General features: G+C 42.9%; 1 protein-coding gene across 6 annotated transcripts in view; it reads left to right on the top strand.

Moving 5' to 3' along the window:
• The window catches only part of LOC126488637 (utrophin-like), a 164,943-nt gene that overhangs the window by 100,498 nt on the left and 43,153 nt on the right, over positions 1-21,292 (top strand). For all 6 annotated transcript variants that reach the window (XM_050122251.1, XM_050122254.1, XM_050122253.1 and 3 more), the window contains one exon: positions 17,408-17,469. In XM_050122251.1, the coding sequence (XP_049978208.1) occupies positions 17,408-17,469 (62 nt within the window). The remainder of the gene's footprint in view (positions 1-17,407; positions 17,470-21,292) is intronic.

Raw genomic sequence — 21,292 nt, 5'->3', positions numbered from 1 at the left:
TACCATTGCGGGCCTGAGTGTGTAAAACCTGAGAGTCTGCTTTCACTCAGTTCCTGGCGTTTATTTCTTGCATCTTTTGGGTTGCCGTTGCTATCGTGACTGGACTGTGTTATATAACTCCGCCTGCCATGCGCTACCTTGTCCAAGCCCTGTCGCCTTGGTGGTGGTTGGTTCCACCTTTATCCGTCAGAAGGTGCTAAAACCGATGAATGATAATCCACCCAAAATCTTTTTGTTAGAGTCACTTATTCAAGCAAGGAAAAGTTTTCATTATGAATTTTATTTGAATTGTATTTGATACAGTCTATGAGGTCAAGGAAGGAAGGGAATAAAGAGATTGTAGTGTTCCCAGAAGGCATTGGCCATTGCCGGCCTGTGCTGCAGAAGGACACAGGTCCTTGGCATTTAATCAGGAAGGAAATGGCAAAGGAGACCGGACATTTCCGCCCTTTGAACAGCTATGTTGCTGTGCGCCTGGATGGCTGACTGAGGGTCTGCGCTCCTGCATACATGGTTGAACAGTGAGAGTGTTTTGAAGGAAACCCCAGACCTAGAGTAATGCTTTTGTTGCTCTTGTTAAAACTGACACAAATTACTTGGCTTCTTTAGTGTAAGAAAATTGGTATGAAAATTTGATGGGATTGCTGTCTATAAGAGCACGTATTTGAGGGAGGGGGAGAGGAGGAGTGGGAGGAGGGGGAGGGAAAAGGGAGACGGGGAGGGAAATGGGAGGGGGGGGAGGAGGCGGAAATTTTTTTTCAATAAAAAATTATATTACAAAAAAAAAAAGAGCACGTATTTCAGAAAGGCAATCTGAACAGGCCTTTCTGGTTTCTTTAGTTTTTTGTTTTTTTCGAGACTGGGTTTCTCTGTAGCTTTAGAGCCTGTTCTAGAACTAGTTCTTGTAGACCAGGCTGGCCTTGAACTCACAGAGATCCGCCTGCCTCTGCCTCCCGGAGTGCTGGGATTAAAGGCGTGCACCACCACTGGCGGGAGAACAGGTTTTTCTAATCTTCAACTATAAAACAAAGTTGAACTTTTTGATGCTTTAAAGAGGCGTGGGGTGGGGCAGGGAAGAGCCATTCCATATTGAAAACAGTTATCCAATTTGCCATTCCCTGTGAGGAACCTTCCTAATGCTGCAACCCTTTAATACAGTTCCTCATGTTGTCATGACCCCCAGCCTTGAAATTATTTTCGTTGCTACTACATAACTGTAATTTTGCTACTGTTATGAATCCTAATGTAAATATCTGATAATATATTTCTAATGGTCTTAGATGACCCCTGTGCAAGGGTCATTTGACCACCAAAGGGTCAAGAACCGCAGGTTGAGAACCACTAGTATAGACTACATTTGTAATTTTATGGGTTTAACTACTGAGTCACCTCTCCAGCACCTATAATTTTTTTTGAAATGTACTTATTTGATTTTTTAAGACAGGGTCTTGCCGTTTAGCTCATGCTGGCTTCTAATTTACAGCAATCCTCCCGTCTTTTCTTCCATGTGGTGGAATGACAGCCTTGCCCTGTTTATCTGGTGCTGAGGATTGAACCCAGGGTTTCTCGCATCCTAGGCAAGCACTGTACCAACAGAGGTTCGAGCCCTGGCTGAGAGCTATGATTTGTGACAAGGACATAAAGAATAGTATACAAATGTCAGCACTCTAGGGGAATGACTTGAGTTTGAAGTGGGATGAATGTCTGCCCGCATTGTAGATTTTATCTGGTTCTTGCCCAGTCATGGCAGAATATGCTTTTCAAGTTTTTAAAAAATATTTTAGTAGCTCCTGTGAATGCTTCTCATCTCATTGTATGCTGCTTCCTTAAAGCCCAGGGCTGTGTTGTATGGGCTGCTTTCTCAGGCAATATCTTTCGTGGGAAGAAATTTGTGTTTTTCCCCTTGACTTTTGAAGGCAGAACAGACTGTTCCTCCCTGACACTTTCTCCTGCTTCTTATAAATGTTTATCTTGGACAAAAGATTGCATTTTAGTGAACTTTCCGTTTTGAAATTTTAATGATTAGAATGACTCCTGTTCACACGCATTGCATGTGTGGGGGTTTGAGGACAGCTTTGTGGAGCGGACTCTCTCCTTCCACCGTGGTCAGGGGTCCAGGGACAGAACTCAGGACGTCAGGCTTGCAGAGAAAGTGCCGTCACGCTCCACGCCATGCCACCAATCCTTCTTCATGTGCATGGCATTGTGCTTTGGTTTTAAATTGTGACTCAACCTAAAAACCTTCAAATAGAGAAAAGAAAACAATATCTATCATCGGCCACATTTTAAAATTTAAGCAGATTTGTAGCAGGTGTCATGTCATTAAAGTACACGACCAAATGACACACATGTCTCATTTTCTCCCATAATTGTGTTGTTTCTCCCCTGTGCACATCACCGTATGGCAGATGAGGGGTGGTACCAGATCTCCCATGCTTACAGTCTTCAGGGGGTTGACCTGCACCCCTGTCAGTAGGCTCAGCTCTACTGTGATGCCCAGGTGAGGTTCAGAGCTTTCCCTCATGCTGTAGCTGGTAAGAAGGAAGGTCAACTCCCTCACCCATTCCGGGGCCAAGGGGAATGGCATCTCCCCCTCTCCCTCACCACCACATGACAGATGAAGGAGGTGTGGCCAGCTATCTTACTCTCATTCCCTCAGGGCCAGTTCACCTGTGCCTCTGCCAACAAGGTGAGATCTACCACATTGCCCAAGTGAGCCGCAGGGTCCACTTTCCTGAATACTGCAACTGGTAAGGGGGGAGGCTCAGCCACCCACATGACAGAATAGTGGGGACAGCTCTCCCAAACTCAGGGCTTTGGGTCTGGCCCACCCACACCTTGGCTGACAGCGTTGGCTCCCTTATGCTTCCCAGATGAGGGTGCAGGGCCTGCTTTCCCAGAGTGGGAGGATTACAGCTGTTAAAGGGGAGGGTCTGCTGTGGGATAAGGCCTATGTACACTGTAAATATTTGGCACTCATATTGGCTTAAGAAAAAGGCTGATTGGCCAGTAGCTAGGCAGGAAGTATAAGTGGGACAACCAGACTAAGAGAATTTTGGGGAGAGGAAAGGCAAAGAGACTCAGTCACCAGCCAGATGCAGAGGAAGCAAGATGAAAATGCCATACTGAGAAAAGGTACCAAGCCACGTGGATAAACATAGATAAGAATTTTGAGTTAATTTAAGTTGTAAGAGCTAGTTAGTAATAAGCCTGAGCTAAGAGGCCAAACAGTTTATAATTAGTATAAGCCTCTGTGTGTTTCTTTGGGACTGAACAGCTGCAGGATTGGGTGGGACAGAAACTTCCATATACAAGGGTCAGTTTCCTCACCAGATGAAGGCAGTAGTAGCTACGAGGGGAAGGCATCTTTCTCTCACCACCACTACCACATAACAGATGAGGGAGGCAGTGCCAGCAATGCCCCCCCTCATGCCCTCAGTACTGGCTCACCAGCACCTCTGTCTGTAGGGTCAACTCTGCTGTCCTCTATGGCATTTCTTGTGTATGTGTGTATATATATATATATATATATACACACACACACACACACATATGCATATATATATATATTTACTGTCTTCGTCTTTGTAAGTGACCCATACCCTGTCATTTTATGTTGCTAGTATTTGAGTTTATTCCAAAAATTGTATGTTGAATGTTTGACCCCATTTTGCACATTGTTTTTCTTCTGAGTTGACTTGGGGACATGCGCCTTCCGTAGGTACAGTTATTTTACACCTAGTTACCTCTTCAGACTGAAGTGCAAAGCCCACTGAAAAAGCAGGTGTAAATACAAACAGGTTAATCTGGTGAGTTCCTGTTTAACAAATAAATGAGATTCCCTGTAAAACAGGGTAGGAACATCTCTTGTTTTCCTTTATCCTTTCTTTTTATTAATTTTATGTTCATTGATGTTGTCTTGGGGTTTCTATTGCTATGAAGAGAAACCATGGCATTATAAAAGAAAATCATTTACTTGGGGTGACATTTTCAGAGATTTAGTCCATTATCATTGTAGAAGGACATGGAGGCGTGCATGCAGACATGGTTCTGGAGAAGGAGTTGAGAATTCTACATCTTGCAGGCAACAGGAAGTGAATTGATTCATTGGGCGTAGTTTGAACGTATATGAGACTTCAAAGTTCACCTCCACAATGACACATTTCCTCCAAAAAGACCATACCCACTCCAGAAAGTTTACACCTCCTAATAGTGCCACTTCTTTTGAGCTCCGTTTTCTTTCAAACCACCACAGATGTTTTGCCTGAAAGTATGTCTATATGAGAGTGTTAGATTCTCTAGAATTGCAGTTGTGAGCTGCCGTGTGGGTGCTGGGAGTTGAATCCACGTCCCCTGGCAAAGCAGCCTGTGCTCTTTACCTCTGAGCCATTTCTCCAGCCCCCTTCTTTTGCTTCCTAATGCATTTTTTTTTTAGTTTATGCAGGAGCCCTTCTCATTACCTATTAACATCTAAATTTTCCTCCCATCTAGATTTGCCTGTAATTATAGATACAAAGGGGCTGTCTTATTCTCACCATCCCCCGTTAATGTACACAGGCAGACCTGTCAGCTCAGTTTGTGTCTTGCCCACCAACCTCTATATCTTTATAGGACTGAAAAAAATCTAGAAATTAAAATAATCGAGTATGAGAATTAGAATCTTCTTAGAAATAGAGTGATATTTTAAATCTTGGCCTTGTAGTTGTGCATATACTCAATGTTTAAGGGGAAAAATCTATACCTCAAAGGATTCGGTTTCTATTGCTTCTGTCTTCTCCTTTCTTATCCCCTTTCTCCCCAGCCCCGCATGCTTTTAGAAGTTATCATGGATGTTCTGCATCCATTTTTAAAACCAGTTTCACTAAAGCCCCCTTACATCATGGCGTGTGCTTGCACAGCAAAAGCAAATGGCTTATAACGCTCTCATTTCATCCACTTCCATCCATTAGGACTTGCCTGCAGCCCTTCACTGCTTCACAAATGCATGTTCTGACCACTTCACATGCCTCAATCAGCAATTATTTTCCACATAACAGGACCTGGCTCAAATGCAAACTATCCCTCGAATTATTCTTCAATTCCTTCCTTGCAACATCAAGAAATACCTTTCCTATATATTCCTGAATGTATCTGTAGGTAACATATTACCTAAAATGACCTATTTTTCAGTACTTGTCTTATCTGCTTTTGTTAGTAATAGCTGTACCTTCTTTGTGTGTGTGTGTGTGTGTGCACGCGCGCGCGCACGTGCGTGCAGTATAAAAATGCATTTGAAAACCAGGGGATGACCGTGGGCACCATTCCTCAGGAGCTGTCCAGTTTGTTTTGCTGGGACCTGGAGCTTTCCAACCGGACTGGCCGACCAATCCCAAGGTCCTACCTGCCTCTGCCTCTCTCATGTTGGGATCACAAGTGTGCACCACCATGCTTGGATTTTTTCTTTCTGTGGATTCTGGAGTGTTGAAGTCAGGTCCTCATGCTTTTTACCACATGTACCTTCCTGGCTGAGCTATCTGTCAAGTCTAAGAACGCTACCTTCTTGAGAGTGCTACTAGTGCTTGTTTTGAGAATCATGTATAGTAGACACTCAGTGATTGGTCTGAATGAAAACTGTCTCCATAGGCTCATATGTTTGAATGACTCATCATCATTGAGAGGAACTGTTGGTATGGTGTCAGGGGGTGTGGCCTTGTTGGAGCAGGTATGCCTCTAGAGGTGAGTTTGGAGGTTTCTAAAGCCCATGCCATTCTCTATGACCGTGGCTCAGAAGGTAGCTCTTGGTTACTTCTCCAGCACCATGCCTTCCAGTGTGCCACTACTCTGCCAACCATGATGACAATGGAGCAAATCTCTGAAACTGTTAGCAAGTCCCCAAGGAAATGCTTTCTTTTATGAGTTGCCTTGGTCGTGGTGTCTCTTCACGGAAACAGAACAACAAGACATTCAGTCAGTGTCATTGTTTGGCCTTTTGTATAGTGTTTTACATTAACTGCCATTGAGCAAGAGACAAGGCTTTCATTGAACACTAGAGTTTCTCTTGTTTATTCACTTACTAGAGCAGACGTTCTATAAAATGATCTAAGCCAAAATAATCATCTGCACTCTTAAATTTTCTTTTACTTTTGGTTGACACAATGAGCTCCAAATGCCTGAAACTGAGGTATAGGAGTTATAGGAGTATCCATCCTCTCAGGGTTAGAATGGAGACAATTATTAGATAGAATACTGCCATGGACATTGGCATTCACTAAACAGTCAGTATCAGCACTAGGCTCTTTAGCAGTCTGACAGCCTGTTTAGCAGGTGAGATAAGCTGTTTCTCTTCGTCCTGTCTATGAAGGCTTTAACTACAGTAAATGTAAAGAGATTCTTGAGTCAAACTGATCTTCCACAGCTCTGACCCCTGGGCACCTGCTCTTGGCTCATCCGGATTCAGATGGTCCTGGGAATAACATACGCATTAGGTTACAAAGTCTTAGGATGAGAACAGGTGTTAGACAGCAGCGCACTGTAAAGTACCGAGTATATGTGGAAATAATATTTCATGTGCAGTGGGTTAAATAAAAAATGAACCTTTAAATAGCACATATACTAAAATGAACTTTACTTGGTTTTAAAATGTTGCCAGTAGAGTATGTGTGTCAAGGTAAATCTGGCGGTACAGGGCTATAATTCCAGATACTTTTCAAGTTTAGGCTGGAGGATCACATGTTCAAGACCAGCCTAGATTATACTGTGAATCCAAGACCAGCTTTAGCAACTAGTGAGACCCTGTCTCAAAATAAACAGTATGAAAAGAGGGCTGGGGATATAGGTCACTGGCAGAGTCCTGTCTTGACTACACAATGAGGTCCTATGTTTGAGTTCTCGCATCCCCAAAAGAAGTAAAACAAAACAAAGCCCAAAACTCTGTGGAGTTACTTTTGTGACCTTTCTTTAGAGAGCACAGTTTTGGGAATAGGACTTAGGGTCATGTTGTAATCAGCATCAGATGGCTAGAACCCTTCCAGCTAGTGATTCATAGGACCCTCATGAATTTAGCTTCTAGACAGAAGGAATTATTTTCTTTTTACTCAGTAATGTAGAATGCCCAGGAAATATGGCTTGGCCAATTCATGTTCATGGATGAGCATTAAGTTTTTCAGCAAGAGAATATTTCTAGCAGCCTAGCTTTATTTGAAGTTACAGTAAGAACGCATTTCTCCCATTCCTCAGCTTCCTTAGCGTTCCCGCTGTTGATAGTGACAGCCGTACAATGACTACCTTTGTAGATTCTGCCCTGGTTGCTGTTATGCTAGATTGGAAGAACTGTCACACCCTGAAGTCTCCCGGGGACTGTGCCCTCTGTGGCCTTGAACGCTCTCCTGGTGATCTCCGAAGCACGTCTTAGATGCTTCTCTTCACTGTGCCCACCCTTCACTGCTCCCTGCCTGGCTTCTGATGGAATCGCATGCCTCCCACCATTCCCAACTCACACCGTGGTGCCCTGCTGGCAGGCACTCAGTACAAACAAAATTCAGAACACTCCTGTAAGAATCGTTCAATTGCCCAGTGCTCGATTACATCCTGGGTAAGCCTTTGTCTTCAGACAGCATTTATCCACCCATCCACCCACCTACCCTTCTCCCCCCCCCATCCACCCACCCATCATCCATCTGCCCACCCACCCACCCATCTACCCACCCACCCATCCACCTATCCGTCCTGGAGAGAGGATTCTGAAGTGAGCTCGTCCCCCTGGAGACATATATCAATGTGATTTTAAATAGAAAACTGAAGTCAGCCTTCTCTTGCCAGAGATTTAAGTGTGATATAGCTGATTAGTTTGACAGGGAGGAATAGTCTTGTCAGTTAGGGAATAGAAGAAGAGTATCCTCTATTATTTGAATGAGAAAAGAACTGCAACTAGAAATTACATATTTTTGCCTATTCAGATTCATGATAAATATTAGTTGTCAACTTAAAAATGTGGGAATTCCTTGAGAGAGTCTTGAGCAGCAAGATTGCGACTTAACTAATGGACACGTGGTATTGCTTTGCATGCTGAGATCTCCTAATGTGTATGATAGATATTATGCAGGGGGCTTTTTCTGGCTGGTTTTGTGTGTCAACTTGACACTAGCTAGAGTTTCCAGAGAGGAATAAAGGAGCCTCAGTTGAGGAAATGCTTCCGTGAGATCCAGCTGTAAGGCATTTTCTCAGTTAGTGATCAATGGGGGAGGGCCCAGCCCATGGTGGGTGGTGCCATCTCTGGGCTAGTGGTCCTAGGTTCGAAAAGAAAGGAGGCTGAGCAAGCCATGGGAAGCAAGTCAGTAAGCAGCTTCCCTCCATGGCTTCTGTATCAGCTCCTGCCTCCAGGTTCCTGTCCTGTTTGAGTTCCTGTCCTGGTTTCCTTTGAAGATGAACAGCAATATGGAAGTATAAGCTAAATGAACTCTTTCTTCCCCAATTTTATTTTTGGTCACAGTGTTTCATCACAGCAATAGAAACCCAAATTATGACAGGCGTTAAGGCAAAAATCGGAAGAGACATGGCAGAAGGGCACAGACTTCACTGGTGCTGGTATTGTTGCAGGAGGACCGTGGTTGGCGCAGTGTTGTGATTGTGTTGTTAAAAGATTTTGGGCTGGTGGCAGACAAAGTACCTACTGTTCAGCCTTACAGCCTGAGTTCCATCCCAGGAACCTACATGGTGGATGCAGAGAATCTGCTCTGGCATGTCGTCCTCTGACCTTCACACGCCTGTGGTGCATGTGTGCGTGGACTCACTGATGTTCATGTACACACACACACACACACACAGAGGCAAAATAGATAAGTGTAAAACAAATGTAAAAAACAGTTTTGCACATCAGCTATATAGAAAGAATATTGCTGCTTACAAACGTAGTGAGATATTTGGCTACTGACTACTGGTCTCTTTTTTAAAAATTTGCTTTTTGGAGACAGAGCCTCCTTTGGTGGTCCAGTTCAGCTTTAATCTTGTTCTCATTGTGCATATTCCTCCATAGTGGTAGTGACAGGCTTGTACCACCAAGCTCGACTCTTCAGGATTTTGTGAGAGATGCTGAATTTTCGAGAAAGTCTTAGTGTGCGATTGTATCAATTTATGGAGAGCTTAAAGAATCCCTCACAATATGGGGAAAGGAATAACACAAATCAGCTGAAATGAGACTGTTGGGTGATTGCCTGCATCTTGTAAGGATAAATTTTCATTGTCGACAGTGGAACTCATGCTAAAGGCTGAAGATAGATCATGTCTGTTTTCTATGTTAAATTTTTAAAACTTACCATTTGCGCAGTTTCCCTAAATCTAGAATTGTCTGTTGATGAAAGCCATTACTCGAGAGTCTCTGTTTAGCAGGAGTAAAGGTGACATGAGACATCCACTTTCATAGGAATTTTATTTCATGAGGTCATTAAATCTCTCATCAGTCATAAAACAAAACAAAACTCAGGTTTCTAGGGGTTTCCCTGACAGTGACTCCTCATTGTCACTCTGTCTCCCTGAGTAACTCTTTGTCATTCTATTTTATCACAACTGATTTTAAAGAAAGTTCACTCCTGGGACAGAAATCCAAAGTGAAGCATTTACAACGCGCATCTAGTGTGGGCAGCACACATACAGTACTGTTTACCATGTTGGGGGCTGTACCTAGGGCCTCGTGCGTTCCAGCAAATGCTGTTGCCCCAAGGTAAAGCCCTACCCCCAATATTTAAGGCTTGAGGATTTTTTCCCTTTGCAAAAATGAACCTCTAGAGAGGTTTAAGGTAATGTCGGGTCCTCATAAATCTTACACGTTCTTTCAAGTGAAGCTTAGGAGCTCTGTAAAGTGAGACAGAGAAGCTACCGACTTTGGCTTCTCATTGCTGACTGGACACCCAGCAAACACTCAGCGTTTCAACATCTCACATCCTCAGTGTGGATCATTTGAAGGGTTTTTTTTGTTTGCTTTTCCTGGATCTCTGAGAGTATGGTCAGAGAGTCTCAACTTCCTGTGCTTGGGAGGGGTCCGTTTCCTGTTGGCTTGTTCTTGGTCTATAGACTGATACTATCTTCCCGATGATTAGATGATACTTATTATTTCCTGTGGTATTTTGATGTCTATTCTTTGAACAAATGAGATGATTTAATTTAGAGAGCCCAGAAACCAGGAGAGTACTAGAAGGCAGGTGTGTGTTTTATCATGGTGTGTGAAAGGCCACTGAGGTGGAAAGCCCAGAGAAAGAGCAAGTGGGGCTTTGTGTAGGCTGGCCGGTCTCATTGCTTTTGCATCTATCCCCACTTTCAGGGATGTGTTAAGTTTGTGCTTGTGAAATAATAATAATAATAATAATAATAATAATAATAATAATAATAATAATAATAAAGTCAGCCCGAGTTCTAAGGCCTCCAGCCAGACATTTCTTATAGTCTGCATTTCTTTTCTGAATGCTGGCATTTGGGGAACTCAGGTAGTGCCAGCCAGTTGGTCCCTATTAAATTGCTTCAGAGTGATGTGTGAGGGTGAACAATGCGCTCCTTTTAATGTTAGTGGTTTTCATGATGGCTTGTCTGTCTGAATTTATGTCTGCATACAAAGGTGTGTGCGTATGCGCATGTGTGTGTATGCATATGCGCATGTGTGTGTATGCGATTTATGTATTTTTGTGTGCACACGTTTGTGATGCTAGAGTCAATGTTGATTGTCTTCTTCCGGCACTCTCTAGTTTTTGAGAGATGGGGTCTCTCACTTAATTCAGAACTTAGTTAATTTTGCTCGATTGTCGGGGTAGTTAGGCCCTGGGTTCCCATCTCTGCTTCCCCAGGACTGGGATTACAGGCATACCACCATGCCTGATTTTTCACAGGGGTACTGACGTTCTGAACTTCGTCCTGACTGTTTTGTGGCCAGCACTTTACCTATCAGCTAGCCCCCTAGCCGCTCATTGCAAAGTTCTGCAAAGAGACATTTTATCACACACTTGAGCTGGTGAAGTGAAAACACTTTTCAACCATGCAGACTTTATTGGTCTGGTTGATTTTTTTTTTTTCCACTTTTCTTCCGGATCGCAGTGATAAAATTCTAGGCCAGGCAGCATCAAAGGCTCTTGGATTTGTATGAACACGTCAGGAGTGTTTCAGAAGAGCAAAATATTTAGAAGAATTTGGAAGAGCAGCTGTAAGGAGTTTAACACATTTTTTTCTTCTCCTAATTCAGCCCCGTGCTTTTTCCCCTAATGGAGAAAGGTCACCAATGATGAGATTTGCTAAGACAGCCAAGGCTTTCAGAAGAGAATTCTAAAATTCCTGTGTAATGAAAACAGTGGTTTAAGCTAAGAACCCTGGAAGAATGCATGGTTGAGCAGGTGGATCAGCCCTACGTTGTTCTCACCCCTTCAGTCAGTATGGGATCAATCTAATTAGATGCGAGTAAGGTTGGGTTCTTGAACATTCCTTTTGAGGAATTAAACCAATCCATTGGTTTTATGATGAAGAAAACTATAATAGACTGAAACGGTTCCCAATGTTTTCTAAGGTTCACTTGTGAGTGTGTGTGTGTGTGTGTGTGTGTGTGTGTGTGTGTGTCTTGTATATGCAGATGCCTGCCCAGTGTGGTTGCTGGGAATTGAACCTACGTCGTCTGGAAGAGCAGTAAGTGCTCTTAGCTGCTGAATCATCTCTCCAGTTCCCTAGATTTCTCCTTGTATTTGTATTAATTTAGTGTGTGTGTGTGTGTGTGTGTGTGTGTGCATGTGGACCAGGATGTGCATATAGGGAGTCTACTTTCTCTTTCTATCACATAGGTCCAAGGAATCAACCTCAGACCATGTGACTTGGCAATAAGCTTCTTTACCTGTTGAGGCGTCTCCCTGGCTTAGTTTGTGATTATTGCAGGTCTTTTATGTTTTTCCGTGGAAATGGATTTGATTCTGGGTTCCGAGGCTTGCAAGGCAACCACTCTATCACAGACTACATCCCCAGAGAGGAAGGTTCTGTGTAATGTTCTTGGGAGGTGAAGGATAGATGAGAACAGTATGATAGTTTTTTCAATGTTTCTGAGTCTCTTTTGCTGATGAGGAATTTGGGCCAGGATTATTTAGTAAATTGTGACGTGGAGGGCAGTTATTGTACTAGCAATGGCTCTACATTTGTTTTCTTTAAAAGGCATTTTATTTCGAATTGTGTGTGTATGCTTGTGTGTGTGCACGCGTGTGCATATGTGTGTGGTGTTAGTATGTGTATATAAATACAGGTGTCCAAGGAGGCCAGAAGCAAATGATCCCTTGGAGATGGAGGCAGTTTTGAGCTGTTCAACATGGGTGTTGTGAATCCATTCCAGTCCTCTGGAAGGGCCTGTTCTTCGTGTTTTACATTTTTCATCTTCTGATTAAAAAGCTACAGGTTACTTCTTGTTCATTTACTGAATCTTTGTAGATCATGGAGTGTGAGAGGGGTCAACTTATAGGTATATTAAATGCAAATCTTTTCTTACCTGCTCTAATTGCCTTAGGTAATGTCTTAGGGTTTCTATTGCTGTGAAGAAACACCATGACAACTCCTATAAAGGAAACATTTCATTAATTACGATGGCAGCTTACAGTTTTCGATATTCAGTCCATTTTCGTCATGATGGGGAAGAGGGCAGTGTGCAGGCACACTTGGTGCTGGAGCTGAGAGTGCTACATCTTGCAGGCAACAGGAAGGAGACTGACTGACACACTGAGAGAAACTTGAGCAAAAGAGACCTCAAAGCCCTCCCCCACAATGACACACTTTCTCCAACAAGGCCACATCTCTTAATAGTGCCTCTCCCTTTGGGGGCCATTTTCTTTTAAAGCACCGTAGGTAAATTAATAAAAAAGAATGTTTGTACATTTTGTAGGTATTTTTGAGCACCTGGATCTTATCTTTTATCTCCAAACACTCTAATTCATATCAGGTACTGAGGTGCATATAGGTGTTGATTTGACTAAAAAGTTGTAGGCTGTGTTAGAAGAAACACTGCCCTACTTTTATAGCTCTTTATGTTGGACTTTATTGTTAAATAAATTTATTTGATTTAATTCTATAATTGATTGATCATATAGAAAGATGAAGTGGTAGGTAATTTTTTATTTGGCCAACCTACGGAGGAAAAACTGTGTATTATTAGATACTTTAATTATGCCCCATCACCTACCCATCTGGGTGCCTTGGCTGTGCTGGGCACATTGGCTACCACTGGGCCATATGTCTAGACTTATTATGCTTGTGAAAGTTAAAGCTTTGAAATATGTTAAGTAATAAGATGCAGTTATTTATATGTTAGTGTTTTCCTCATTTTTATTATTGTTAAGGATTCTTAAATCATGTGAACATTTTGAAAGTAAGAGAAAGTTTATTTCTGGACTTTCTATTTCTTATAGGCTTGAAGGATAGTGGCTACAACAAAAACTTAAAACTAAACCTGCTTTGGAGTCATGGAACAAGTTATTAGGGTTTTTTTCTTGTAATTAGGATTTTTAAGTGCCCTAAACACAGATGTCTAAAATTAAATCCGTTTCAGCTAGGCTTATGTCGTTTCCGTTTGCAGGTAGAGGTATCCCATACAGCCTCGTACCCTGGCTGTGCTGTCAGCTCTGTCCTTCTGGGATTTTATGGTAAAGGATGGAACACTGTGTCTGTGTAAGCAAGTCTCCTTGGTTAACGACTCTGTGGCATTGATCAGATAATGTATAAGGCTGAAGTAAGGGCTGATTGCTGTCTTCCTCATTCTCTCTGGGAAGGAGGTCACCATTAACATCAAGTTTCTTAGAGAGCCGTGTCCTTTGACACTCTTGTTCCCTTTGTGCCTTGCTCTCCGGTCTCCTTTATGGATCTGTAAACCTACACCTTCTTTCTAGAGTTCTTATATTTATCACAGGAACAGCCTTTTAATTATAAATTATGCTTCTGTATTGGTTACTTCTCTACTGCTGTGACAAAACCCCATGACCAAAGCAACTTATAAAGAAAGCATTTAATTTGAGAGTCAGTTCCAGAGGGTTAAGATTCATAACTATCGTGGCGGGGACCATGGCAACAGGCTGGCATGGTGCTGGAGCTATAGTTAAAAACTTACATTCTAATCTCCTAACTGGAAGCAGAGAGAGATAACTGAGACTAGGCTGGTGTGGGCTTTTGAAACCAAAAGATCATTTCTCAGTGACACACCTTCTCCAACAAGGCCATACCTCCGAATCCTTCCCTGTAGTAATAGGAGTGGCGGGGCTGCGTCCCTAGCACCCCGGCCGCCTGCTAGCTTATGCCCCGAAATAACAACACACAAATTATATTCATCTAAATACTGCTTGGCCCATTAACTGTAGCCCTTACAGGCTAATTCTCATATCCCGATCAACCCGTCTCTAATAATCTGTGTAGCATCAATCTTACAGGGAAAGATTCTAGCCTATGTCCATCCTGGGCCTGAGATTCATGCGTCTGCCTCAGAAAGCAGAGCTATCGTGTCTGCCCGGGAGAGGGGAGCCTGGCATCTCTGAGCTCACTTCCTCTTCCTCCCAGCATTCTGTTCTGTTTACTCCACCCACCTATGTTCTAACCAATAAAATGGGCCAAGGCAGTTTCTTTATTAGCCAATGACCTTCCTCCATCACTTCCCAACAGTTTCACTAACTGTGGACTAAGTATTTCAACATACACCCCTTATGACCATTTTCATTCAAATTGCTACATCTTCATAAGTCAGTAGAATACAAATTTACCAAAAGGTTAGGTATTAGCCAGTTGTCTATATCTATGAAGTAAAGTTAAAGATGCCATGAACAAAAACAACGTTGGCTTACATATTCTGGGTCACCGTCCATGGACCCAGAAGTTAAAATAGGAACTTGGAACCAGGAACTGAACTAAAAGCCATGAGGGAATGCTGCTAACTGGCTTGCTCAGTTTTTTTTTTTTTCCTCCATAACTGGCTGCTGGGGGTTGTACTATCCATAGTGGGTTGGGCCTTCCAACATCAATCATTAATCAAGAAATTGCCCTACAGACTTGTGAATAGACCAGTCTGATAGAAGCATTTCCTGTCATTTTCTCTATTGAGGTTCCCCTTTCCAGGTAACTGTAGCTTGTTCAAGTTGATAAAAATATCAACCAGAACAGCTTACAGGAGAAAAAGTTCATGTGGCCTCATAGATCTAAAGATTCTAGTTTCCAACGGAGTAGTTATACCATCCTTGTGACAATGATACCAGGTGTCTTAGTTACTTTTCTACCACTGTGACAAAGGTGACTTACGAGAGAAAGTATGTAATCTGAAGCTCACAGTTTCAGAGGATTCGAGTGCATGACCATCATAGCAGAAAAATGGGATCAGACAACAGACAACAGGCATGGTTTCTCAGCAGTAGCTGAGAGCTTCCATCTGACTTATCAGCCCCAAGGTGGCGGGGGGCGGGGGGACTCGCTAGAGTGGCATGGATTTTTAATTCCTCAAAGGCTGCCCCTATTGCACACCAGCTTTAACAAGCCCACACCCCCAATCCTTCCCAAATCATTCTGGGGACCAACTGGGGACCAAGAATTCAAATTCATTAACCTTCGGAGGCCACTCTCATTAAAACCTCTACACCAAGGTTTCCCTGAAAATTTCACTTACCAGCACAACCCCTTACAATATAGTTAATATTTGTTTCTACCCGACAGAAAAGGACTTTGAAGCTGGATGACCCTGTGATAGTTGACTCAGAGTCACAGAAGGAGTGGATGGGGATGTGGTTTCTTTGGCCCTTGGGCACTTTGTTTTCGCAGCTGCTGTACCGGGCGGTCTTTTTGCATACTTCCTTCACTCTGCTCATTTTTAAGGAGTTTGGGGTTCTCCACCTGCTTGAAGTTTGCTTGCCTTGCACAGTGAATTTGGAATGAAAACCAAAGAAGTCGAAAATGTTTTAAAATTCTTCTAGTTTCTCTGCTTGCCAGAATGTTGGTCTCGGGGGCTGGAGAGATGGCTTAGTGGTGAAAAGCACATGCCGCTCTTGCAGAAGTCCAGAGTTCACACAGCACCCACATGGTGGCCATAATCCCTTGAATCTCCAGCTTCAGAGGATCAGATGCCCTCCTCTGGATTCCTTGGCCACTTGCACTCACCACACATAGACACACATACACACATATCTAAACATAATAAAATTAAATATTAACATATTTATAAAGTTCAAAACCACTATGACTCCATGTTGGTATTTGGGGGGGGGTAGGGAAAGAATTAGAGAACTGACTAGAAATCTTACCCCTTTTGTTTTTGAAGGGGTAGGACTTCTGTAGAAGGGATAGTTATGAACTCTTAAGTTCGTATTGGGTAACTTTTGGGGGGACAGGTTGGGTCTAGCTTTATTGCCTGAAAGGGTTTTTGTTGGTGTTCTGTTTTGTGTGGGTCTGTGGAAGAATTGGGGTCACCCCAGAATGAATTTTGATTCGGCAGTAGCAGCAGTAGTAGCTGCAGGAATCCTGTTTCTTGTGGACTGACTGCCCATTGCTTCACAAAAGGCCTTTTTTATTGTTACACAATTTACACCGTAGGAAGTCCAAAACCTCTTACCTGGTGTCCCTTGAAGGAATCAAATGCTCAAGAATTCTTAGTCATGAGGCCTCTTGGTTTTCCAGGTCCTCTCATAACATGTTTTATAAGAATCAAACACATCAGAAGTAGTATTAGTGACAAAAGGTAGCGTCACAGAAGGCAGATGAAAGCCTAGGTGCTAACACTGCAGAATCCAAGCCAGAGCCATGCTCTGTGGGATCGCCCGCTACAGGTTTATTTGTCTTCCAATTCCAGGTTGTAGTCTGTTATTGTGGGGGTTCAGGCGGTAGCTTTAAGCAGCTGCACAGATCCACCATCAAGAGCAAAGAGAGAACTAACGCTTGCTGTTCGTTTGCTGTCCCCAATTTTGTGCCGTCTAGTACCCCAACCTGGATGATACCACTCTTCGACCATGCAGTTAGCACAGTCAAGACAATTCCCCACCCCCACACACCCACCTGACCTCTCATGGAGACTCTCTTCACGGTGATCCTCGAGTATAGCACGCTGATACTTAAAACCAACCATCATGATGTTAACATGTTTATTGTGTTTGACGGTGTACTTAAAATGCATCTGAAATTGTCACATGCATAGTTGTGAAGTAAAGTCTAGATTGTACTACACAAGCCTGGATTTCATAACTGGGTGTGATCTACTTGGGTTTAGAGGGCACAACCAGGTCCCTTGGGTGAGGTAACCGAGTCTCACTTTCCTGTAGACACCAGGCCCATCTGTGGGTTCATTGTCAGCTGCGTCCTTTGCCTCATGCTGTATAAATGTCTATTTTAAGCTCCCCAGGGATTTATCACATCCTCCAGCCGAATAAACGCTCATCTTTTCTCGTTTTCTCTTCCTCTCCTGTAGATGAGCACAACGACGTTCAGAAGAAAACCTTTACCAAATGGATAAACGCTCGATTTTCAAAGGTAACTGAGACTTAGATGGATTTTTTTTACTGCAATGTTCATGCCTCCTTCTGATTCATGTCCAGGCAGCTAAAAAAGATGACCAGTTCCCTTAGCACGGTTAACAATTAAACCCAGGCAGCCTTTCTGCCCTGTGCAGCGGTGATGGCTTTCTACCTGTGAATGTTGGCTAAATCACGTTATCCATCTTTATTTTCCTTCAGAGATCTGTGCTTTCTCAGTGTTTCTAACCTGTGGAGCACCATGCTCAGGATTTCTTCCTTCTTTCCCCCTTCCTTCCTTCCTTCCTTCCTTCCTTCCTTCCTTCCTTCCTTCCTTCCTTCCTTCCTTCCTTCCTTCCTTCCTTCCTTCCTTTTTTCCTTCCTTCCTTGAGTGGGGGTGTTAGAGCATGGTGAAGTGAGAGGTGAGCGGTTTGACATTGGTTACCAATGTGGCTAGCCAATAGTTATAGAAGGTTTACTCCCCCTTCCACCCCAAGTCTTGTGTGGGGACAGCCTTTGTGTTGATTGATTGTGGGACTCTACTATGTGAAGCTGAAGAAGAAACATTTCTCTGATTGTCTTTAAAATAGTTTGAAAGCTCCTTTATTTTCATTGTTTTGCCTATACGTATATGTGTCGTGTGCATGCTGGCATCCTCAGAGATCAGGAGAGAGCGTCAGGTCCCTTAGGACTGGAGATACAGACTGGAGTTACAGTGTGAGCCATGCACGATATGCATGGGTACTGAAAACTGTACTCGGTCCTCTGTAAGAGCAGCCAGTGCTCTTATCTGAGGAGCATCTCTCTAGTCTTTTGAAACCTCTTTTAATTAAGAGTAGTATGCAAGTCAGGTATGGTAGCCCACACCTTTAGTCCCAGTACTCAGGAGGCAGAGGCAGGCGGATCTCTGAGTTGGAGACCAGCCAGGTTTACAGAGTGAGTTCTAGGACAGCCAGGGCTACACAGAGAACCCCTGTCTCAAACAAACAATTGTTTGAAAATATTTTGTATTTAATGTTGTAAAGATCAGTTGTTCAGGCTCTGGTATTTCTCTGAAGAAAAAAAAGTGAGGCGATTTTAAGGTAATTTTAAGTAGTGGTACAATTTAAAAGTTGTTCACATTTCACATGTCAGGTGCAGTGACACACACCTGTTTGGGGGCTGAGGCAGAAGGATCACTTGGACGAAAAGTCTGATGTCAGCCTGGGCAGTAAAGTGAGACCCCGCATCTTGAAAACAAAACAATGCATATCTCCAAATTTATGGTTGATCACTTGACTGCCGCATTTTTTAGGTTTTATAGTTTTTTGTTGAAAGATATTTTATGTTGCCTCTGAATATGTGAAGGATATAAAAACAGACTTAGATAGGCGAGTTTAGAGTGTAGCGTTGGGGTCTAGGGAGCTGGCTTAGTTTGCAAAGACACCTGCTGTCAATCCTGATGTCTTGAGTTCAATCCCTTGGGACTCACTATCAAGGGAGGGCACAAATTTCACAGAGTTATATCCATGTCCCTCTCTTGCCCCCCATACATACTGCATGCACACTTGCACCTGTGCGCACACACACATACATGCGCACACACTAAATAAATGAATAAATAATGACATAATATAATGAGTCACTAAGTAGTCAGTATGTACCTCTGTGTGTGATTGTTTGCAAAACTGTGAGGCATAGTGTCAGGATTCCATGTGTTTTGAATAAAAAGGAGTTTAGAGTGCTTTGGAAGAACAGAAGTACCCCATGGCTCATGGTTTCATGTACCAGACTGTTCTAAACCACTGGTAGGCATTTTATGGTCAATTTCAGATGGTTTGATTCTATAGTTGCAAGGAACTTATGGCATGGACTGGACAGCATTCACAGTTCCATGTGGGTATACGCCACGATCTCAGCACAGTTTTAGCGGCCGAGAATGGGAACCTGGAGGAGCTTTTCCCCTGCAGTCTCCTGAGAGCTCATGGCAGCGGGGAGTGGGAGGGGGGTCATCCAGCCTGGTTATTACTGAGGTCATGGTCATTTTCTATGATGGAACTAGAGAAGCAGGTGTGGTTTTTAAGCCACTTTGTGTGCTCACCAGGGAAAGAATTCCTGTAGTATTAAATTTTAAAGATCACTTTCAAAGTCTTGGGAGACCTTGGTTGAGGCAACATTTAAAACTGAGTGAATTCCTTCTGCCATACTGTTGAGAATGGGGTTTAGGGAACATTTCAGTGAAGCGCAGAAGAGGGTGCAGGATAAAGCGATAGCTGAGGATGAATAATGGGAGAGTGATGGTCGTTGACAGGTTCAGATTCCCAAATAACATAGATTCTCTCAGGACACTGACAGGTTACCTAATGAAGTTGACATTTAAATATGCACATTTATAAAAAGGTACGGATATCTCTCTACCCCGTGGAACCATGTTACTGTTTTGTAGTATCAAAGGGGACTTTAGTCTCATCTATTTGTCCTGGGGTGTCCGTAGTTCCTCCAGGGGAGCAGAGGTTAAGTGCAGCAGGCTGGGTTGTGCCCTCCCAAAGTCTTGTTGTGTTTAGAGAAAGGATCAAAAGTGGGATGATCCTGGAAGCTTCCTCTGTAGATTGCTGCCAGCAAGAAGTCAAAGCCTAGAAGGAAACTGCGCAAGACACAATGAGGATGTGAATAAGAAGAGGGAGAATTTCGGCCAGGACCACAGACTTCATTCATGTTGTTTCCCTTCCTTAGCTGGGTTTGATCTGCAGGTGGATAGAGAGGGTGCAGCACACTTGTAGGCTCCAAGATTTCCATGGATTCCTATGCAGCTTAACTCTGGCTGGGCTGGGAAAGGTTGCATTCCCATTTCTGTGCAGCCACATTGGGTAATCCTGACGTTAGTCTGTCGGTTAGTCTGTCTGTCTATCTATCTATCTATCTATCTATCTATCTATCTATCTATCTATCTATCTATCATCTATCTATCTATCTATCTATCTATCTATCTATCAATCATCTATCCTATCTATCTATCTATCTATCTATCTATCTATCTATCTATCTATCTATCTATCAATCATCTAGTGTATACACAGAGTCCTATTGAAGAGAATACACTTATTTATTTTTCTTCTTGTTGTGTCCTTTAACAAATATTCCAATGAACTCTGAAATATTATTTTGTGTGTCTGCTGGCTCCTTTCACTCTGGGATCCCATGGTGAGAAATCCAAACAGACGTCCATGGCATCTTCTGCCGTTTAGGAATTTACTTAAGAACAGACGTCTTGTTGGATGTTACATTCCTGACCCCCTCCCTATCCAGAATGTCAATCGGATAACAGGTGCCATCTTGTTTATTCTTACACCTGCTTTCATCCTGGATTTGCTCACTCTTCATCCTCACTGACACCTTCCTTTTCTAAGTCACTATTATGTATATTACTTGTCAAAGTTGTAAAACTTGGAAAAATATTAACAGATAACCTTGTTCAGTTTAACCAGCGGGACTGACTCTACCTTCTATTACTTGTTAATTTAATTTCTCCTCCTCCCCTTCTTCCCACTTCTTGGTATTATTATCACCATCATTACTATTATCATCATCATTATGATTATTTTGAGACAGGGTCTCCTGTATCTCAGACTGGCCTCACACTTGCTATGTAGTTGAGGATGACCTTGAACTCCAGCATGAATGCCACTGCACCTCATTTGCGAGGGACTGGGGTTTGGAACTTAATCTTCATGCATGGTAGGCAAGAGTCCTATCAATGTAGCCCATCCTCAGTCTGGCATTTTGTTATTTATAAGCTACTTTACAGCTCTATAAATTGTAGAAAATAGATGATACACGTTTTTCTCATCCATAAAGATGAAAAT

The sequence above is a fragment of the Alexandromys fortis genome, unplaced genomic scaffold (genome assembly GCF_014885135.2).
Source record: "Alexandromys fortis isolate MF-2015 unplaced genomic scaffold, M_Fortis_MF-2015_v1.1 scaffold_215, whole genome shotgun sequence".
NCBI classification, from domain to species: domain Eukaryota; kingdom Metazoa; phylum Chordata; class Mammalia; order Rodentia; family Cricetidae; genus Alexandromys; species Alexandromys fortis.
This window is presented reverse-complemented; position numbering and strand designations above follow the sequence as displayed.